The sequence below is a fragment of the Osmia bicornis genome, unplaced genomic scaffold (genome assembly GCF_907164935.1).
Source record: "Osmia bicornis bicornis unplaced genomic scaffold, iOsmBic2.1, whole genome shotgun sequence".
NCBI lineage: Eukaryota > Metazoa > Arthropoda > Insecta > Hymenoptera > Megachilidae > Osmia > Osmia bicornis.
The window spans coordinates 1391193-1415763 of NW_025791318.1; the positions used below are offsets into that span (position 1 = coordinate 1391193).

The 24571-nt window shown below is 39.1% G+C and overlaps 1 protein-coding gene across 1 annotated transcript; it reads left to right on the forward strand.

Moving 5' to 3' along the window:
* Nucleotides 1-479: 479 nt before the first annotated feature.
* Nucleotides 480-7665, forward strand: LOC114881473. Its single transcript, XM_029198280.2, has 2 exons — nucleotides 480-693; nucleotides 5564-7665. The coding sequence occupies exon 2, from the start codon at nucleotides 5564-5566 to the stop codon at nucleotides 7601-7603; it is 2040 nt and encodes a 679-aa protein (XP_029054113.2). The 5' UTR covers nucleotides 480-693; the 3' UTR covers nucleotides 7604-7665.
* Nucleotides 7666-24571: the final 16906 nt, after the last annotated feature.

A 24571-nucleotide genomic window follows, 5' to 3' on the forward strand; every position in this document is an offset into this window, starting at 1 on the left:
AGGGAACAGATAGGATCAATAAATGAATGACATCAAAAGAAGAGCATTGTTGGATAACCAACGCCACTAATCACAATATGTACAACACTACAGATTCATCCTCAGCCAAACATCCTAACCATGATTCCTAACCGTTACTCATCTTGCACTTCGTTCCTTTCCTTAGTCACACTGTTCCTTGACATCACCCCTTATTCCTGATTCATCCTGCACTTCGTACCCTGACCATCGTCCCTATTCCTCGCTCATCCTGCACTTTGTACCTTTCCGTAGTCACACTGTTCCTTGACCATCATCCCTACCACTATCCATTTCCACCAATAGTATATAAAAAGCTTACAGAGCTTTACCAGAGCAGATTCTTAGTACCCACTAATCGAGTGCGCATTGCATTGTATAATAAAAGTTTCTAAGAGTATTCTCGACGTGTTGTTAATTCCTTGGAATCCAACACAAATTGGTGTCAGAAGTGGGATCCTTCGACGGCTTTCAACTCAGCTGCTTCTTGGACAATCGCTGATTGTCTCACTGAGGAAAGGCGCCAATTTTAATTGGTCATATCGAAGGGGAAAAAGAAGAAACTCATCCTGAAGCTCATCCACAACTGGTTGCATTTACTGGATCAACGTGTATCCAGCACCACTGGAGGTTGCAGTTTTTCTTCAGGAAAAGAAACATTTATACGGTCGCACTGTAAGTACTGAGCTCCAGATACTTCTTTCAATTCCGAAAATTTCCATTTTCTTCCTACAAAATGTCGCAAACCGACGATGTCGTTGCAAATTCAGTTGTCTCCTCTGTAGAGGTATCGTTAGATCATTTAATTAAGCTCCTACCAAAAGATTTCGATGGAGATAGGACGAAGCTACGATCATTTATCAAGCAAGTAGATTCTGTATTCGAATTGGCAAGACCTTCGCAAAAGCCAGTATTGCTACTATTTGTAAAAAATAAAATAATAGGGAAAGCTAGAGACCAAGTCGACATTCACTGTAACCTTACCACATGGGAGGAAATTTCCGATTTATTATTAAGCTTATATCAAGATAAAAAGACACTAGATCAATTAATGGAGGAATTGAATTCTATTAAACAAATGCGTAACGAAAGTATCTCACAATTTTACCAACGTTTAGAAGAACTTCAGTCTAGAATCCTAGGTACAATTCATTCCGCAGATATTGAAGACAATACATTAGCAGGTCGTGTAACGATGATTAATGAAATGACCTTAAATCGGTTTGTATATCACTCACATCCGCAAATTTCACAAATGCTAAGGTATCGCGATTTTAAAAATATTAACAGTGCTTTTACTGCTGCAGTAATGGAAGAGAAAGCCTTACGTATACAATACAATCAGGTAGAAACGCGGAAATGTAGAATTTGCTACAAAACAAATCATAATACTAATGAATGTTACAATAATCGCAATAGGACTACTCAACCTATTAATAGACCCGTTCATTATAATCAGATTGATAGAAACAGACTACCTCAAGGTGAACCTAAACAGTGTAGGTATTGCAAACGGATTGGACATGTAATAGAAGAATGCAGAAAACGCGAATTTAATAATTCTAGAACAAATTCAAATTCCAGTCAAAATTCAAATTTTAGAACCAATTTTCAACATCAAGGTGTATCCACGAGTCGTCCTCAAAATCCAAATTCACAGTTCAGGTACACTCCTAGACAAACTCCGACGAACTCCTTTTCACCACAAAACGCTATCAACCATGATACATCCTCAAGTAACAACAATGTTGCCCCTAGGATGACAAATTTTTGCAATGTCCAGGATCTCCCCAATCCCCCGATATCCGTAGAAACAGTGACGTCAGAATTCAACAACCTCTGATATTAGAGAATTCTGGTTCCTCATCGCTTCATAATCAGCCTTACGTGTTATTCGAATCACGTCATTCCACAGCAGATGATGGTATTTTAAAATTCTTAATCGACACGGGAGCTAGCATATCTCTAATTAAGGCATCATCTATTCGAGATTATACGGTGGATAAAAATAATTGCACCATTCTAAATGGAATAGCCCCACACGCCACGATTCAAACAATTGGGGAAACAGCAGTAGAATTAGCAGTTCGTAGTAACAAAATCACGGGTAAATTCCAAGTCTTAGATGTAGCTTCAAATATTCCATTTGATGGTATCTTAGGTGATGATTTTCTGAAAATACATCGTGCCAAAATCAATTACGAGGATTTTCTGTTATCACTAAATTCAATTTCAACTCCTATATCTCTTGGTCGGAATACTCCACAAAGCTCTCAAACGACAATAAGAATTTGTGGACGGTCCGAAACTGTAATTCCTATAAAATTAATAAATCCATTCAATGTTCAAGAGGGAATCGTGTGTAGGCAGAGTTTAAATTCAAATAACTCTCTTTTAATTCCGCATGCGATTGTTAAAGTCGATCATAATAATCAAGGGGTAATAACGATACTAAATACATCCGTTCAATCACTCGAAATTCCAATTCCTCAACTATTCATTGAACCTATCCCTAATCGTTCATACATTTATAGCCTTGCTGAAAATCGAGACAATAATAAAGAATCAAATCGTTTACAGGTATTGCATCAAAATTTACGCTTAAATCATCTAAATTCAGAAGAACGCGATTCAATTAAAGAAATTTGCTTAGAATTCAACGATATATTTCATCTTCCTTCCGACTTACTTACGCGTACTACCGCGACGTCTCATAAAATTCCGACTACAGACGACATACCGACGCAAGCAAAAAATTATCGTTATCCTCAAATTCACAAATCAGAAGTAGAAAAACAAATTGAAAAGATGTTAGAACACGGTATCATCAAACCATCAACTAGTCCATGGTCGAGCCCCTTATGGGTGGTCCCAAAAAAGCTCGATGCTTCTGGGAAACGCAAATGGAGACTAGTAATTGATTACCGGAAGCTAAATCAGAAAACAATAGGTGACTCATACCCTCTTCCGAACATCGAAGATACATTAGATCAATTAGGGCATGCACAATACTTCACAACATTAGATTTAGCTAGTGGATTCCACCAAATTCCTATGGATCCCAGTGACAGTCCAAAAACTGCATTTTCCACACCCAATGGACATTACGAGTTCACCCGAATGCCATTCGGTCTCAAAAATGCTCCATCGTGTTTCCAACGTATGATGAATAACGTGTTAACCGGGTTAAATAACATACAATGTTTCATTTACCTAGATGATTTAATTATATTCGGATCTACACTAGAGGACCATAATCGAAAATTAAAAAACGTATTTTCAAGACTCAGGGAATATAATTTAAAACTTCAGCCAGATAAGTGTGAGTTCCTAAAGAAATCCTGCGAATACTTGGGACATGTTATATCTGATGAAGGAATCGAACCCAATCCAAATAAAATTGCAAGTGTACAAAAAGTTCCAAGGCCGTGTAATATTAAGGAAGTCAAAATGTTCCTAGGGATGGTAGGATATTATAGGAAATTTATAGAAAACTTCTCTACTATAGCCAAACCCTTAACTCAACTATTAAAGAAGGATGTAAAGTTCGAATGGGCAGAATCTCAAGAGCAAGCATTTCTCACCTTGAAAGAAAGGTTAATTAGTAAACCAATTCTTCAATACCCAGATTTCGAAAAACAATTTCTTTTAACCACAGACGCATCCGACGTAGGAATTGGAGCAGTTCTCTCGCAGAAAGTAGACGATCGAGATCTCCCTGTCGCGTATTACTCTCGTACCCTGAACGACGCAGAACGTAACTATTCCACGACGGAGAAAGAACTTTTAGCGATCGTCAATTCGGTAGAACATTTCCGTCCATATCTATACGGCAGAACGTTTATTATTTACACAGATCACCGACCACTTCAATGGCTATTCAATTGCAAAAACCCCTCTTCGAAATTAGTAAGATGGCGATTGAGACTAGAAGAATATAGTTACGAAATTAAATATAAACCGGGATGTATAAATTCAAACGCGGATGGACTTTCACGACTTTTCACAATAAATCAAGCGCTAATCGCTGATACACAACCTCAAACATACCAAGATTTTTTCAAATTTCATTACACACAATTGCAGCCGATAGAATTTCCAAAAGAGACTCGAAGCCTTGCAAAGATCAACGAACCAATTGTTTTAATTTGGTCCTTAGATTTAGACGAAAGTAACCAATATTCTGAATATATACAATCAAACTTCGATTTAACTGATTTACAGCCTATTTTACATGGCGTATCTAGTTTACAAAACGAAAAACAGACAGTATATTTGCTATTTCCATCAAATCTACATTTCGATAAGATAGAGTACAAACATTTGTTCAAATGCTTTCAATCATTGCATCCTAAAATTCACAACGATGGTTTTGTTTTTATTTATCCTCAAAAAAGCAACAATTTGAAACCTAATTTATTGTACGAAATGCTAAAGTACGTATTTATGACAAATAACATAAAGATATTTCATAATAATAAAATAACGCCAAAAACACAGGACGAAATAAATAAAATTTTACAAGAAAATCACGATAATAAACTAGCGGGACATTTTGGATTTAATAAAACATATAATAAAATTAAGGAACATTATTATTGGCCCACAATTAAGATGGATATTCGGAATTATATAAAGTCATGTCACTCCTGTCAAATCAACAAAACAAATTTCAAACCAACTAAGCAACCAATGGAAATTACCTCAACATCTAAATTTCCATTTGATAGAATAGCTATAGACATAGTAGGCCCCTTACCTTTAACAGAATCAGGAAATAGATTCATTTTAACTGCACAGGATGATCTAACGAGGTATTGTTTTGCCTATGCATTACCAAACCACGAATCAATAACCGTAGCTAAAACCCTAGTTGAATTATTTATGCGATTTGGAATTCCTAAATCAATCCTTTCTGATCAAGGACCTGACTTTATGTCGAATCTAATAAAGAATTTCAGTAACTTGTTTAAAACTAAACACATCACCACAACTCCTTATCACCCGCAAACTAACGGCTCTCTTGAACGCTATCATCTAACACTCAAAGACTACCTCAAACATTATATTAAACCTAATCAAACAGATTGGGACGATTACATTCCATTTGCTACATTCAGCTACAACACAACAATAAGCAAGTCCACTAATCACACTCCTTACGAACTACTCTTCGGTCGCAGCGCATATCTGCCCTCTTCTATTACACAAGAACCCGAATTCAAATATACCTATGACGATTATATATCCTCTTTAAAGAATAGATTAAATGTCTCATTTAAGTTAGTCAAGGATAACTTAATTAACTCAAAGAACAAAAGTAAAGAATATTACGATAAGAAATCTAACCCTGCTGAATTCAGAGTGAACGATCTTGTATGTATTCACCAAAAGCAAATTAAACCAGGCTTAAGCAAAAAACTTTCACCTAGCTTTAAGGGTCCCTACAAAATTACCAATGTTTTCCCTAACAAAACAATAGAAATACAAGTAGGAAAGAAAAGAATTAAATATCATTCTAATCTACTCAAACATTATGTTTCAGATGAGGGAAATAATGATACTAATACTCCTAATCCCTAGCCTCATTTCCGCTACATCCTATTCTAATACTCCTCTCTCTGACTCGAGCGGAATCTTTTATCAAAAATTAGGAATAGCAAAAATTTCCAATACGGAACTACATCTTGTGACACATATTAATATAACCTACCTGTCGCAACTTAAGGCTCTCTTAGAAAACTATTTAACGAGATCACAAAAGCTTTGTAATTTAATGTTAAATCGAACGGAAAATAGCAACAGTGAACATTTTCGATGTGAGCAAACCCTTCAATCTGTTCGAAGTGAATTAAAAAATATAGAGAATAAGGGAGAAATACTCAATGCTTTGACCGGAATTAGTCACGAAAATCGCAAACGACGCGGATTAATCAACGGTGCTTCTTACATATTAAATTGGTTGATAGGAACACCAGACGCCGATGACGCGCAATACTATTCCGAAAGCATTAAGTCTCTTTTAAATGATAATAGGCAAACTCAAGTTCTTCTAAAATCCCAAATACAAGTCGTTACGAGCACAATAAAGAACTTCAATAATTCCATACAGTCTTTAAAACAAACAGAAGATATAATGAATAGCAATATGAAAGCAATCAATAAGTACATGGTAAAAACAGGAAATCTCATCTCTGATCTTTCAATACAGTCAGTTATTTTGCAACAAGTTTCCACTCTACTATCCTTGTGTACTCAAATCTCTGACTATTACAACAAATACATTGAAGCAATTAACTTAAGTAATCATAATATAATTTCACCGTTTATAATAACACCCAAAGACTTTTGCGAAGAATTAACCAAGTACAGTGGCGAATTCGAATTGGTAATCACGCCAAATTACAAGAACATTCAAAAAATATATAAACTAGTTAAGCTTCAGAATATAATGATGAACGATCTAGTAGTATTCATTGTCAAAATACCACTCGTGAGGAGGACAACTTTTGATTTGTATCATTTAATACCATTACCTATCCAACATGAAAACAATTCAATCTTTTCATTCATCATACCACGAAAACCATATTTACTCCTCTCCCAATCTAAATCCCATTATACCCTCCTATCGGAATTGAAGGATTGTAACCAGTACCTGGAAGGAAAGTACGTATGCACCGATATACATACGGCAAAGACTACCGAAGACTCCACATGTGAAGTACTACTGCTGACATCACATATGGATCATCTACCACGGGACTGTTCAACTAAAACGATACACGCCGAAGTCGAAACATGGAAATACGTTTCGAACAACCAATGGCTCTACGTTTTACAACACCCTACTACTCTGACGATCATCTGCGGGGAGGATAAGGACCACATGGAAGATATCGTCCTTCAAAAAACAGGGATGCTACAACTGCACAATAATTGCAAAGGATACACCATGCTGTTCTCACTAGAACCTACTAGCCAGGTGAATAGAAATGTAACTCACCTTGTTCCAAGAATGAACATAATATCGAGTGACTGTTGCATATCGGCACCCGACTATGTTAAACAAGACACACCAACAGCTTTAAAACCGATCAAACTCGTGAATATTGATTTAAACGATTTAAAATATAACAACAAAAAGCTCAACGAATTTGACGAGATGCTAACCCAACGATTGAAGGAACCGTTTATCGTCACGCACACAAGCTGGTATACGATAATCTTATGCGTAATTGGTGCCATTCTATTTTTGATCATTTGCGGAAACTGCTGCCATTGGCTGGGATGTTGGAGGTTGCTGAAACGACTCTGCTGCTTCACCAGAAGTCCTAACACAGGGGAAATAATACCTCCTGTAATCAAGAATTTCGTAAATTGCACCTTTGATTCAAGTGACCACACGGAACATCGGGAGCATTCTACAGAGATGGTTGTATACGAGAGGCACGGGGAAATCCAAGTTTCCACAGAACCAACCATGGACCAACATCAGCTACAGCTCACGCCGCTATCTACAAGAAGATACAATCTCCGATCTAAAAATGTACCACGATCTCGAAAAAGCACAACACCTTTATAACTACATATGTATCATAATTAATAATCTCTCAAATGATAGACTACTCTAACTATTTAAATTAACATATATATACTACGAACTAGGATTATAAGAAAAAAAAAAAGAAACTTGAAATGTAATCAGATTCGAAGACTACGATCTTCGAACTTAAAGGGGGGAGGTGTTGGATAACCAACGCCACTAATCACAATATGTACAACACTACAGATTCATCCTCAGCCAAACATCCTAACCATGATTCCTAACCGTTACTCATCTTGCACTTCGTTCCTTTCCTTAGTCACACTGTTCCTTGACATCACCCCTTATTCCTGATTCATCCTGCACTTCGTACCCTGACCATCGTCCCTATTCCTCGCTCATCCTGCACTTTGTACCTTTCCGTAGTCACACTGTTCCTTGACCATCATCCCTACCACTATCCATTTCCACCAATAGTATATAAAAAGCTTACAGAGCTTTACCAGAGCAGATTCTTAGTACCCACTAATCGAGTGCGCATTGCATTGTATAATAAAAGTTTCTAAGAGTATTCTCGACGTGTTGTTAATTCCTTGGAATCCAACAGCATGCTCCACCACTAGCAATAGCCTATGATAACATAATAGGAAGAATACTATGCCTCAGGAGCACCGAATACCCGACTCGCCTATAAAGCCATCCCATACACAAAAGAGCAGGTAGAACCACACCGGAGGACAGGAATGCTAAACATCGAAGTGTACCGAAAGCAGACAAGTGCCAGAATTATGTTCGGAGCTGAAAGTTGCCTTACCAGATCATATATCCCAAGTCCAAGTTCGTAAACTGCGTGTGTACACATTCAAAAGTCATAATAGTTAAGATAATCTGCCACCAAGCTCCTCAGGCAAAGGCCACAGGTGACTCCAAAGTATACCACCCTTAGGCTACTGCTTACGTGACAGGTATATTATAAACATTAGGACCCAAGGAAAATAATTAAATGTCATAAACGAAATATCAAAGGATGCTGGGTCCCCGACGGATGCCCGAATCATAGCACGAGAGAGAATAAAATTCCAAAATGATCACAAGGTAGAAATAATAAAATAATAAATAAAATAATACCCCAGGAAATTATATAAATGATGAATTGCACTAAGTCCGCCTGTTTGTTCACAAATCAGTCAACAATAAACTACTAAGTGTACGTAATACAACGCTCCCATCAGTAACCATCACTCAGCACATGAATGAGCACCCACCCCGATAACCTAATAAATCATGATAAAACAGAATCACCTCCCACCCCTCAATGACGGCAACAGGCACAGAGAATTACCAAGCCAATTAACTAATATGCATAAATCAAGTATATATATATAGAATACAATAATGGTAGATAAGTCAATGAGTAAGTAAACAATAGAATAACGCCTGCAAACACCACAGAGATGCAAGTACCCTCAGTAGCCGCATTGCAGTAAAGGTTCAAACATTACAGGCAATTATAAAGCGTAACGAGACACATGTCCCCTTCATGTGAAAGCATCTAATGGGTAGGTTATTATCAGCGAGACGAACTGAAAATTATACAATTCTCCATTATATAATATAAATTCAATTATAAATTCAATTAAAGTTATAATTGCGAAAGTGAGACACCAACCTCAGACTGACTATACAAATGCATTAAATAAGGATTTAGAAGGATTGAGAATACATTAGTTGAAGATTATATAAGCAACCACCTTGGTATGGGGACCACCCACCATCTGCACCCAAGGGCCAGCCTCACGCAAGAAGTTTACAGAAAGGAACCTGTGACCCAAACAGGCTTGCAACGCTACAAAGGGAACATCGTAAAGAAACAAAATAAAACTCAACCCGAATGCGAACGCTGGATACATCCTGCAACTGCTCGCCTGCACACAAGGCAACTACGTAGCCATAACCGACCCCAGCCCACGCCAAGGCCACGACCCTCGACCGAGATAATAACCGACACCCCATCGGTCCTAAATTCAGTCAACAAAATACGCCTTAACAAGGCTCAACTAATGGCGAGGCTGACATAGCCACAGCAGGTCACAAAATGACAAAAGAAAGATAAGGAAAAACGAAGAGGAGTAAATCAAGGAGACTGCAGGCTAAGAGCGCTACAGAACGCAAGAGCACATCAAGTTGAGTTATCCAAATGAAGGCGGGTGAAGAGGCATAAGATTTAAAACTAAAAGAGTACCCGCCTTCCCGAAAGACCGCACCGTATAAGATTAACACAACTAAGGGATAAAATATAACCTAAATATACACCCGATGAAAAGGTTAAGAGGTAAAGTACACCGTGAATTATTTGTAATCAAGGGAAACCGCAGATAAGCATAAGCAGTAAACCAGTATAAATATATTAAGTAAGAGTAGGAGGTATGCCAGGTCATTTACAAGAACGAGAGGGAGTCAGAAACCTATACTACCTCCAAGCCGAGAGAGCTACAGTCGCCACAACACTCTGGAGGGGGAATGAACAAATGGTACGGCAGCCCCACCGGGCCCCAAGTTTAAGAGAAAGTAAGAGCGAATGGGAAAAAGAGAAAGGAAACGCTACCCAAATGAAAATAAACATCGCAAAAATACCAAACAAAAGCAAAGCTCTGAAATAAGCCTACATAAAGAGATCAACTCCTCAAGTTAGATGAATCAAATGCAATAAAATGTGTTAGGATAATAGGATGATGAATGAGAACATGACCGAACCACCTCGTAACAATAAACAAGCCGCAATTGAAAAACAGGTAAAATTTAAATGACAAATTTAAATACATACATGCACAAGTATATAATAAAATTATCCCGACTGCAACCCTGCCAAGCAGAATTAAGAGCCCAGAAAAATAACTCAACACCCTAAACAAGACTTAGACAAGATAAAATTGGCATATAAAAATGGAGGAGCCTGGTAAGATTTGCCTAGTAAGTTTAAATATATAAATACAAATGGGATAGGGACCAACATTCACTTAATTAGGCCAAACAGGGAAAACAACAAATCACAACAAGTCAAACACAAGATAAACTAAAGTAGAAGCAGCTTAAATGAAGCAAGACTATTCGTAAGAATCAAAGATACTAAACCAAATGAATGAGTACGTAACATTAGAAATAAATTCAATGAAAGGAGTAAAAAAAATATAAACTAAATATGATCACATGAAATCAAAATAGGGTCACCCTCAAAATTAGAGACAGAACCAGAATGAATCAAGGGAAGAAGAATGAATGGATAAAGGAATGCCAGAGTAGAAATAATAATAAGACACAATGATAGGTTTCCCCAAGAGTAGCTGAGATGCAATTAAAACCACCCTGTGGCCGATACCCAAATAAGCAGAAACTAAATCTTACGCTTATAAAGATTAGGAGAAGAAAATCAAAACAAACCAAGCCCAAGGATAGGATGAAGTCAAGATGATATAATCAAGATTGGGAAAAGTCAGAGTACAGTCTGTAAGTGGGTTAAACAGATACAAACCATAAGTCTGATCCGTAGAAGGGAAGAAGACAAGAGAAAGACGAGCGAATATAAAGGTGACAGCCAACAATGGGTCACGATAATACAAGCGGAAGAAGTAGTAATTAATAAAGCAACAACAGATAAATATCTGCGAGGCAGCGTTAAGCCGTCGGGTCAATTAGCATCCAAAGAGGGATAACTAAACTTAAAGCATAATCAACTCAAGTTAGCTGGAATGCAAAGAAAATTCAAAAGAAAATTTAAGAAAATTCAGAACGGAACCTAAGCCAGCACCAAGGCCTTCCAAAATGGGATAAAGTGAGCTAAGGGAGAGGTACCCCGCCAGACCGAGGCCCAATCATGACGAACAAGCTGAAAATTCATATTAGAATCACATACAGATTAATCACCGATCACTAAAGCCAGGGCGCCAGATCAAGAAAAGTATGACTAAGATGAGATCAAAAGTTATTGGTCATCAAGACAATGCATGCAATTCCCATAAATCCCTCCACCCCATTACGAGATAAGAACCACAATACCTCAATAATTACCTAACAAATTGAGTAAAACTCAAGTAAATTAACAGTGAACCAGGATAGCGATGTAATAAAATAAGACACAAACAAATTAATGAGGACAAAAACTTAAACAAGTACTGAGCTGAACCGAATAACCGCCCCAAAACCCAAGTAAAGGAGAAGTCGGTCAAATAGACCCGCCAAAAGGACAGAGTAAAATCTGCCAATACAATGGCCAAGCCCCACTAAGTGCAGCATCGACCCAAGATCCCCTCCCCCGCCCCCAAAAGTGCACAGCCGGAGAGAGACCCAGAGGGATGCAGGAGACCAACAAAGCTCTCCACCAAGGCGCCCGCCAGCCATTTCGCAAATCAGTTACCAAAAATCAACAAAGGAGCCCTTGAAGAGCCAGAGCCACCAAGGCGCCCGCAATGCACGCAAAAGAGGGCACAACCCCATCCAGCGGGCGCAGCAGCAACCAGCAATGACCCACAGATACAGCCAAACCAGCAACAGAACCAAACCGCCAAAATTAGCACGCAAACAGCAACTCACTCCACAATCAAACATAACTAGAATTATACTTGAAGCAAATACCAAACAGCTAGTAAAGAAAATTTAATTGACCCATTAATCCTCACAAGTCAACATAGTGAAGAAAAATTACCAAATGACAGCGTAATACCAAATAAATAACTCAATATACTAATTAACTTACCAAACCTCTGACAGTAACTCAATCAAATAACCAGCACCCCGCTACTAAACAAAATAACGGAAAGAGCGCATCCGTAGACTGTAAAAGGATGGAAGAAAAGGAGCAAAGTACATCAACAAACAACACGCCGGTGCGAGGTGGTAATTAGAGAACAATAGTTCAATAAGACCGAAGTCTGTACCACGGCGCACACCCCCCAAGCCATCCAACCCCACACCAGCAATTATAAGCTACCCTTTCATTCATCGTCAAAAAGCCCATTGCCCCGCGCAAGCAAACAGCATTAACAGTATAATAAGCCTGGGCTCCAGGCAAGTGTCAGTGGTCACACAGCGCGACCAATCAATAATTACATTAGTAAAAATCCATAAACATCCAAAGATGCTGAACTATAAACAGGAAATTGCCGCCCAGATGCTGGCGGCAAAGCGGGGGCCAGTCCCGCAGCAACAATAGCCTCATCCCCCCCAACCACTCCCGCAAGCAGTGAAAGGTCAATTCACAATGTTAAAATATTAAAGCATTGGCAGTATAATACAAGGGATCATAGAGAGAGCGAAGGAAACAAAGCATCAACCCGGACTAAGTAACGGTATAAAAGTAATAAAATTAAGTTAGACAGTATTTAAATCCAGCCACCAGAGGCAGTCGGCGGCTTTTCATAAAACAGTCCAAAGTTAATGCAGTGATTCCATCAAAACAATACAATACAATATCTAAAGGTAATAATGAGACAAAATGATAATAATAAATAACATATAATGCATACCAGAGATAGTTAAAGATCCCGAGTAGACAACAGGCAATTAAGCATGGCAAATAAACAATATGATTGAGAGGTAACCCCCAGTAAATATGTCAAGACATAAATGTAATATAAGCGCGAATGGAACAATGCGCAAGCATAACATGTAGAATCAAATAACAAAACATTCAACCTATTTAAACAGCAGAATAATATAAATAAATATGTATATCGAGAACTATACCGCATGGAAATGTTAGGTAAATAAATGCTAAATAAATGCTAAGTAAATGTTAAACAGCCCGCGGGACATCAAGCCCCCGAAGCGAGGCCAGCAACCGATAAGAAAGAAAGTAAATCAGTAAAAGTAACATATTAACAATAAAATTGAGAGTAGAATAAAACAATAATGACCGCAAATAAAAGAATGAATACTTAATGAACCAGTAAAATGTTAAAATTCTAATGGACCTTTCGTTAATCAATTCATATCAAATTAATAAATCGTCACGCAAACGCAAGTCTAATAGACACCAAGCTTATGCAATAGAAGATAGCTAAAATAAAAGAAAAGAAAGAGAGAAAGAATATGTGAGTGAATGAATACCAGATAATTAAGTAATATGTAAGGGGAAATAAGAAATAGGAAAATAAGAAAAACTACGTCACCCAGCCGACATCTTGCATCGTGCATGGTTAATCAGATCAGATCGTCCGTCCTCTTCCATCCAAACCCTAACCTAACCCAACCTAACCTAACCTAACCTAACCTAACCCTAACCTAACCTAACCTAACCTAACCCAACCTAACCCAACCTAAACTAACCTAACCTAACCTAACCCTAACCTTTTTTTTTGTTTTAGAAGAGGAAATGCATTTATGCACGCGCGGGATGATCCCCTTTCGTCTATTCGGCTAGAGGGGGCCCGGGCAGTGTGGGACTCATACCCGCCCTGACGGGGCAGCCTGGCGCCCATTGGTGGGGGCAAACCCAAAGAGGCAGCGCCAGAAGGGGGCAACCTGGCAACCCAACCCACTAAGGTTGGATTCAGCCCAAGAGTAGGCCTCAGCCCAGAAGGGGCGACCTTGAACAGGTAGCCCAGAAGGGGCAGTCCCGTGGCTGGATATACTACCCACTAAAACCTCTCCCCTACGTGGGCCGCCAGCATCCTTTCATCCTTTGGGATATATAAGGGCTACCAACGTATAGCCACAACGGCGCTTTGGCAATTCAACGCTTTTCGCTTTATTCCGTCCTCCCTCAATCTGACATGCGCTAGGCAACCATGATAGATTGAGGATCCACGCCGTTGCACCTCCGATCTTGCGGTAGGACATTTTCAACCTGAGCAGTACACGCAGGACTTTTTCTTCAGCAACGGTCGGCACCAGGGCATCCTCCAGGATCGCGCCTTCCCGGCGTGACCGCGCCACCTCTTCGCCTGTCTAGCACTATTGCCAGGACAGGGGTTGTTCTTCAACACGGCCAGGACAGGGACATCGTATCTCCACAGTTGACCGTGCCCATCTTCGTCCTCCTGGTAGGTTGAAAGTGACCGCGCCACCTCTTCGCCTGCCTAGCATTTCCCAGGACAGGGGTTCCTCTTCGGCCACGACCAGGAACCGGAACTCCTGCTCAACGGGTGATCGCGCCATATGTTCACCTGTTTAACAGGGCTTGCTCTTCAACACGGCCAGGAACTGGGACATCATATCTCCACAGTTGGTCATGTCCATCTTCATCCACCTGGTAGGTTGCTGATGATGTGCATTATCCCTGAGGTCATCACTCCCACCTGACCTTCCTCGAGGACAGGCCGTTTTCCTTCAGCAACGATCGGCACCGGGGGGACATCCTCAAGGATCGCACCATCCCGGCGTGACCGCGCCACCTCTTCGCCTGCCTAGCACTATTGCCAGGACAGGGGTTCCCTCTTCGGCCACGACCAGGAACCGGAGCTCCTGCTCGACGGGTGATCGCGCCATGTCTTCACCAGCCTGCAAAGCGAGGTCAGGAGCTTTCTTTTCAGCCACGATCAGGAACCGGAGCTCCTGCTCAACGGGTGATCGCGCCATGTGTTCACCTGCTACAGCAGGGCTTGATCTTCGGCCACGATCAGGAACCGGAGCTCCTGCTCAACGGGTGATCGCGCCATGTCTTCACCCACCTGCAATGCGAGGACGGGGCTTCCTCTTCGGCCACGATCAGAAACCGGAACTCCTGCTCAACGGGTGATCGCGCCATGTCTTCGCCAGCCTGCAAAGCGAGGTCAGGAGCTTTCTCTTCGGCCACGACCAGGAACCGGAGCTCCTGCTCAACGGGTGATCGCGCCATGTCTTCACCAGCCTGCAAAGCGAGGTCAGGAGCTTTCTCTTCGGTCACGACCAGGAACCGGAGCTCCTGCTCAACGGGTGGTCGCGCCATGTGTTCACCTGCTTCAGCAGGGCTTGCTCTTCGGCCACGATCAGGACCCGGAGCTCCTGCTCAACGGGTGATCGCGCCATGTCTTCACCAGCCTGTTTATGGGCTTCCTCTACAGCACAGCCAAGGCCCGGGGCAAGTCCTTTCCCAGTTGACTGTGCCGTGTCTTATTAGGCTGTTAGGCTGTTTCCTCGTTCCTTGATCCTTAAACCTTGGTGATCTTTAACCTTTGATTTCCAATGCTTGATCCCTGATCCTTGAACCTTGAACCTTGAACCTTAATTACTTGCTCCTACATACTTCACCCATGCACACAGACACTCATAATAAGCCTGCATAGCATACATCTAATGCCCTCAAATCTATGACGATAAATAGTAAAATGAAGGATGTACAGTGAATGAGTACTACTTTAACAGTGAATCGAAGTGTCAATCCCCTGAAAACAAGAGCCCAGGAACGACAATAACGAATGGTGAGTACAACAATCATTATGAACGCGATTAGATATGATGACGCGTAATTATACCATAAATCAACACGTACCAGAAAACCCGCATATATATCTATATCTACAACAATGCAATAAGCAATTAAGATAATAAAGGAAATAAAGGAATAATCATGTCATGTGAACTGCACATAAGTATAAGCCTAACAAGCAAGCAAGCCAGCAGGCATATGTGAACACATGTAAACACATGAATACATGTGAACTTGACACAGGAAAAGCAGCTAACCACAAACGTCAAACATGCACACTCGCATCCATTCAACAACAGACAATGATCAGTAGAGTATTTATATAACACCAACATTCAAATCAGACTAAATTAATTTGTTCAATAAGACTTAAATCTAAATTTAAAATTTTAATTGAAAGTGTACCATAATTGTATTAAAATGAAGATAAAAATAAATCAAGGATGTAAGATATGTAGAAAAAAAACACCAGCAAAGCAATCATCAATGCCACTTGTGCGAAGAAGAATATAAAATATAGAATATAGAATGCAGATAATTATTGCCAACAATAAAGTATAGAACATAACCAAACAAAGGTTCTAATGCAAGCAGACAAGGGCACGCGCATCACTACAAAATGAATAAACGGAGGACAAGATTACCACCAGGAATAATGTATATATGTATATATATACATGCATGTAAGTATAGCATGAATAATAATAATAATGACAATAAATGTATGTGTAACAGAGAACCCCTCATAATAATCTGCAGAAACCACCACGGTGACCGAAGGATTACTAGACAATACAATAATAAGAATATTAAAAAGCGACCTGAGAGTTTCCTGAAATGCTCAATGAAGCAGAGGGTAACCTCGAGAGGCCATAATGCAACCCAAAATCCATCAAGTTAAAGCCAACGAATTCATTGAAGTTATTGAAGCACTGGATTATCGGGCTGCATTGGTCAGATATCCAGTAGCAAATAGATGAATAGATGAATAGATGCATCTACGAGAGAAACAAAACTAGTAACCAATCGTAGTGTCACAAGGTCGCAGAAATCTGCTTCATTTAATGTGTGAGGGATACAGATTTAAGAAAGAACCTGGAACTTGAAGTTGAGCCCGTAAGGAACTGAGTTCCCAGCATCATTCTACCCAGCTCAGAATGGAAATCAGGTGAAAGAAAATAAATATGGAAATATAATGATGTGACCTAATAGTGAATTTACAAAATATAGGAGCGTTAGATTTTGTATTTAATAGGGAGCATATGCAGGACGAACAATACTTACACTACTTACAGCCCGATACGTCTGTTGCAGCAATGGAACAAGCAGACAGAAGCGAGCAGAAACAGAAACAAGGCGTAGTATGCAAACCAGCATCCGGCACGCAAACTAAACTAAGACCACTAGTGAAACCACCACTACAACTACGACCACAACCATCAAGCTTGAGATGTAAAATCCAATCTCGAATTCCCGAATTCAGAATGTGCACTCCAATCTCCAGTTCATTCATAAAATCCTGGTCCCAATAATTCTTAGATAATCAAAATCAAAATAAAGGACACTTAATGATTGCAGGAAGGAACAATATTTGTTGTGGCATCATGGTGAAACACAAGCTTATTATAAAGATCAAACTGAAAATCAAACTGCATTTTGATAATTGACATGATCAACCGTCGCCAATGAGAGAACCCTCCCTTGGCTCATCACCATAAGGCACTCAGCCGTCCACTAATGATAATGACCGGCAATTCACCTTTATATTGCCATCTAAATTAAAGCAGAACAGATTGGTGACAAAAGGAAATACAATTCAACACAGAAAACAAGGGGCCCCACAACCAATTCAAATCAAATCAAACTCGTATCAATTGATTATAAGGCTTCAAACAACTGCATTATCACAGCAGCAATTAATGCCCTGAGTAAGGGAGGAAAAGTTCATGACAAAGTGTAGCTTGCCTCAGCACATCCTTCAAAATTTAAATAGTTTAAATCAGTTGTGAGACCCTCCACGCTGCAGTCAGGATAAATCACCCCCCCCCATTATCAAGGGTAAGAAAACAGAAAACAAAATGAAACTTTAATTAGTCACATGGATAAAGGATTAAAGAATTAACATCAGCTTTATAAGGAAGAGTCAAGAAAGTCAATATATTTGCACAGGAAACTAAAGCAAACTACAAATTAGGTGAGATAATATGTAGAATATCTTATCAAATAGAATAGAATAATAGAATAATGGGGATTGAGGCACCCAGACATTGCAGCAAGTCATCAATCCAATAAAAACCATACTGAATTCTGCCGCATAAATGTAGTAACCATAATCAGAAAGAAATGCCAAACCTAAACCAAGTATTGCCAAGTACCAAGTCCAAGTATTCAGCAAGCACCGTGCAAGCAATCATCTTAAGCAAAGACAGACAGAACTGGTGCATTCACTAATAATTTTAAAATGGGTAGCAGGGAAGTAGGAAAGTAATTATGCTTACAATATAATACAGGATGAATGTCGGTTGAATGTAAAATGCCAACCTACAACACACAATATGCAGTACACATTTGAATGGTATGTATAAATAAATTAATATATTAGTATGGTCAAATCAGGGTAAAACATATTCAAACAAAACTAATCCGTCCTATGATATGTAGCAATAAGTACAGCAGTTACCACCTAAGAATGATAAGTAATTCAAAATTGAATACTTCAATATAACCCAGCGCAACTCATCCAACTCAGAAACATCACCTGTCACATGCATAATCAATTGATGAATCGATGAACGAATGAATGAGCATAATAATGGAAATGGAATAATGGAAATAGGAAACCAAAGCAGCCAGCCAAGCAATAACCAAGCCTATCATTGAGGTTTAATTTAATTTAATTTAATTCAATTTCGTGATTAATCCGCGAGAAATAAGCAGGTACTGGAATGAAACACAAATATCAGCAGAAGGATAATACCCAGCTAAATTAATTAAATAAGTAAAATTAAATAAGTAAAATTAAATAAGTTAAATAAGTAAAAATTAAATAAGTTTGATAATAAGATGATAAGATGAGTAAACAAGTAAACGCCCATTTATCGTCGCGACATCCGACGGTAAACGCCCAAACGGCAGGCGATCAATTGGTAAGTAACCAACCAGCCAGCATCAAGAGTCAAGAAGCGTAATCCTGCGCAGGCATATACCGTCATAAGGCAACACCATAGCAAACACCACCACATGACAGTACCGATCGCGTCAAGAAGTGAAATGTTAGGAAGAGAATGCAATCAGTAATTTAGTAATTTTAGTAATTTAACAAAAACAGGTACGCCAAGCAACTATAATTGTACAGACTGCCAACATCCAATTATCGTTGTTAAATCGCCACCGCACGAAATTGATATGTATATGGAATTGCTTAGTAACTCCCAAATAAAATAGATACCATGGTATGATACTTGAACTGTCACAATTCCTAAAAACATTGTTGCGAGACCTCGCCACCCACGCATCCCCCAAGATTCGATGCTAAGACTGCAAGAATGCAGGAATGCAAGGATATCGAGATCAGAATTAAAGACTATTAGAAATTATATACTGTAGATTATGTTAGCAAAAATAGAGAAATGAACCAGCCATCCTGTAATACCATAAACACTTAGTTGACAAGTAGCATAATTTAAACTGAAATCATGAGTCATGAAGAGCAAATTCCAATCCCAAAAGGAACTCCCTTTATTTGATAATAGCAAACACTCCCATATTCTATGAGCAATTAGGAGCAGGCCATTGGAATCCCCTACACCCCACAAGTACCGATTAACAGTAACTAACTTTAACGCTGGTATAAGAGATGATAATCATTAATTGTGCTTGCAATTGTAATAAGATAGAAAGCAAACGTCAATTAGGGAAAATATAGAGGTAGATAAAGCCCAACAACATGTAAGTCATATTACCAGTATAAAACTGCCCCAACCCTGTTGCATCGGGCAATAACAAACCAATGAATAACAGTAGTAAAATAAATGGCGCACTGAATAAGCATGGCAGGCCCATCGATCCATAATCAAGCAGGAAATACTGACAAGAAAAATACTCATTAAAGGGTAACCATTCAAATACCACTGAACACCACTGATCCATTGAATTGTAAGAACAGGTATTATTATTACACTTGCTCCATTTAAGCTGCTACAAAGCATGAGGTGTATTTGACAATACGAAGGTAAGAAAGAGAAAGTGCACTCCGACGGAATACCAGGAGCAGGCATTGAGGAATAATCCACATACAATACTGTTACAACTCCCCACCCTACTATCCCATTACCCCCCCCCCCCCTAATATATTTGAATTTCATAGGAATAGCAATTATAAAGACAAAAGATTAGCAGCTATTATAATGACCGAACGACTGAATGACTAAAACCAAGAAAAGAATGGCCACTATATGAATGCATTAATAGAAGGCATTTACAGCCATTGCATAGGGTAATGAAATCAAAGTCCTGGAATGGTTAAGAAACTCAAGAACTCGACCTCCTGCACCAGACCAAAGTGGACCATTCCCAAGCCCAACATGAACAATTGGGATCCAATGTACCATACAATGCTGAAGCGGCAATTCCTAAAGTTCAGACTAGCGTTGGTGCAACAAAGAGTGACAGAGAAACAGTTATAGTATGATAGTAAAAGAGTTGACTAGAAGACTATACTAGTGAGTATTAAACACACAATCACCCAAGTTCACCATTCACACAGGAACTGTGCTGAACTCTACCAACCTGAGCAAACTGTATGAGTAATATAGTAAACCGTAAGAAACAAAGAATGGCAAGAAAAAACTCAACACTCTATTAGGATGCGCTGTTCTGAGCAAACAAGCAATTATGCTTAGGGCATAAGGCAAAATTGTTGTGCACGCTTACTTCAAGCTGCCCTGAAAATCCCAAAATGTGCAACTGCGTACAGAATGGAGGTAGAGTGTGACACCCAATATCTAATATATATATATGAATTTATAATTTTAATAATTGAATAGTATGATAAGGTGAAACTGAGCATACTCAAGCAGTACCCAAGCCCTCACATAACAAAATGCATAGCAAAGATGCAAAAGTTGACACCCAAGGAGGAATAAGTACTTTATTAATTAATTCAATCCAAACAGCATAATTAATTCCATTCAGAAATATCCACCCGCAATTTGCAGAAGCAGAAGTACATGCATAATCAGTCGATGAGTATAATAACCGAGATAGAAAACCGCGAGACATGTCAGAAAATGACCACAGACTTAACAAGTCCATGATTTGAAACACGAGTTAATTTCGTAATAAAATTTACAAAATATCATTAATTGCACTATAAATAAGTAATGAAGAGACACAGAAATATTAGTAAAAGAGCAATCTCTAGCTAAATCAAATAGGTTTAATAATGAAACGAAAGCGAGTAAACGCACATTTACCGTCGCCACATCTAGCGGGGAAACGTGCAATGATCAGCGATCAATCCGCAGGCAACAGACTAGCTGGTATCAAAGTCTGGTATAGAAAGCAAGAACGTAAGAACGTTATCCTATGTAGGCAAATACCGTTACAGAACAGTACCATAGTAGACGCACACCTACCATATAAGTAACCGGAGATTAAATAACAGAATATTACCGGCCGAAAATAGGGACAAGAATACAAATCTAACAGAATTCAGCAAATGCCACGAACCTTTACCGTAGCATAAACTATCATTATATATAATCCAAAATTATCATATCGTCTCCACACGAGATTGATACCTAAATTATTCATGGATAATTACGACTCTCGAATAAATAAATAACGCGGCGCAATATTCAATTTATGCAAATTATGTTAATTTACTAAACAAAACACCATTACAATCTCTTGACACGCCTACATATTCTTCAGGATTAATACTATCACACTAAGATCACAGAAGATCCAAGAAATATAAATTAATATCAATTAATATCATGATTATAGGGTTACAATGATCCATGATTGTTGAAAGGAAGCGATGTAATAACACCATACACAATACGAGAGCCGTAAACCCATCAATCAGGGGTGTAAATTGCATAAATCAAACAAATCAATTACAGGTACATCATCCCACGCCATTCCTCAAATTAACTCTACCAGCCCCATAATCCCTGTCAGCCGTGTCCAAATCCGCCCCCCTGTGTCCAGGCCTCCCGCTAGCAAAAAATTTTCGGCGCAGGTACAAGCCTGCAGCAACATACAGGCTTACGTACATACATGCATACACACACACGCACGCGACCTCCCGGCAACCGGCCGGCAGGGCACCACGCAACAATTGAATAAACGGGCTAGAGGTCCGTGTCAGGACCTCGTAACGCTACAATCAACACCACTCTTTCGGATGACAATACCAGCCGTTCGAGACAAACGCCCCGCCAATTGAGGTCGAGTGAAATACAGCCTCTACCCTACAGCCGACAGCTCCATGGACCGAAGATGCCAGAGTCAAGTATCAGGGCAACCATAATCCCGAATATTGACATGCCAAAATACGGGCAAGATAGCATCTGCTTGATTTGTACCCATCCGCCAGCGGATGTACTTAAGGAAAAAACCGGGGAAACCTAAATAACTCAAATGACGTCAAGTAAATAAAATAAAATAACGGCGAACAATCAGGCATAACAACGAAAAGCAGTTGAGACAGAAGAACCAGAAGAACCAGAATTAACATCCAACAATAGGGATCGAGATTAAGGAATTAAAGTTGCAGAATTAATTATCACCAATAGTCAATTCACATGAAGGTGAGGGTACGAGCTTTAAAATTAGAATTAAAGAGGATAGAAATGAAAATGACATTGAACAAGTTTAATCCTAATTAAATGGGTCAGTGTGATAATGTGATAATCCGGACAGGGGTCATAATGAATCACCACCAAACATCATGATTATATGAAAGTTGAGTTAAATTAGGACTAGGATTTACAGCCCCCTAAAAGAATCAAGAATTAAGTCACAGTTAATCCCGAAACAGTTATTAACAATTTTAAATGAGCAGGATATTTATAATAGGTATAATATAAATAAATAATTTGAAAAGGGGCGAAAAGAAAAAAAAAAAAAAAGAGGATAGATCAATTCAGAATTATCTCATAAAGTTAAGAGTGAGAGCGTGTGTTAAAGTTTACATCAGGAATCAAGCTATCTGCCCATACTGAGTGAAATACGATCCAAACAACACGGCCAACGACCAAGCCCCCCACAGGGTAACCGTAGCCCTGGAATACTAAGATGCTAAAACGCTAAAACGTTGAATGAAACAAGTAAATAGGCAGACAAGGTTACTTTGGTCATAAATCGAATTTGAAAGACATACATTTGGTAAAGACCATACCAATGTAATATCTAATACGCTGATATTCGCAGGTAAGCAATCATACATGGCAAGGCAAGACAATTAAGGTAAATAAAATAGACAGAATGATTAAGAAGGATAAAAGGTAAAAGATAAAATAAGATATGTAAGTTAAAGTATATATATATACCGATGTTGCCTCTGATTACAATAAGGAAGGAAGGAAGCCCTTTCCAATATTTAAGCGATTAGATGCAGATCCACGCAAAAGCGTGCAATAGCATGCCTTAACGAACCGGCCCGGCAGGGGTCGCAACCGACATCTGGCAAGGCGCAGCGACAAAACTAGCTACAGTGATATTCATAAAAGGTGGTCGAGTTAAGAAAGCAAAAGTAAAGTAAAGATAATAGTAAAAATAAAGGGGCCAGAAAGTAAAGAGGGTCATGAAGTAGAGCAGCAAGAAGCAATTCTCCGCCCCATCCATAGTTCCCCGCTCCATCCCGACCGCTCCGGAACCACGGGCGCAACCAATACCATAGTTAAATCAATTCAAGACACAGCCCCGTTTTAATGACGCAGTCTTGATGTAGAATGGAACGGAATGGTATTTAATCGTTGATCATTAACACGGTCAATGACAAGTCCACGGCACATGACAAGTCCACGGCACAGCATATTATGGTGTCAAAGTAAATCGAATCGGGTTATATCGGCTACATCTTGAAATTACAGCAATTACGTTCATATATGAGCAAATAAGGGCAATAATATGATGTATCCGAGGCCAAGAATGCAGCCTAATAATAAGGAAGGTAGAATAGGATTAATGATTCCGAATGTTTGAAATATACGGAATATAACAGCGCATTATCAAGAAATACTGCGTTATCGTGAAGACGAGTCCTGTGTTAATAAGTAAACGCGACTCCGTCAAATCTTATTAAATCCGACATGGTTCAGTCCAATGAAATAAATCACACAGAATCAAGAATAAAGTAATAGCTGGAATAAATTAAATAGATTAAAATAAAATGAGATAAACCTGGTCAAAAATTGATTACAACAATTCCTAACAAGATGCCAGGGTAAGAAGGTTGAGAACAAACCACAAGTAAAATTCAGTAAAATGAAACTTAAATATTAAATTAATGATGAGATAAGAATGAAATAAGTGAATCCCATCAAGATCACTTAAATCAGATTAAGCAAAGTTCCGTCGAGATTAGGAGAGCGAGG

Excerpts from the sequence above, each read along its gene's own strand:
- LOC114881473 (XM_029198280.2), top strand. The coding sequence starts at position 5,564 with ATGAGGGAAATAATGATACTAATACTCCTAATCCCTAGCCTCATTTCC.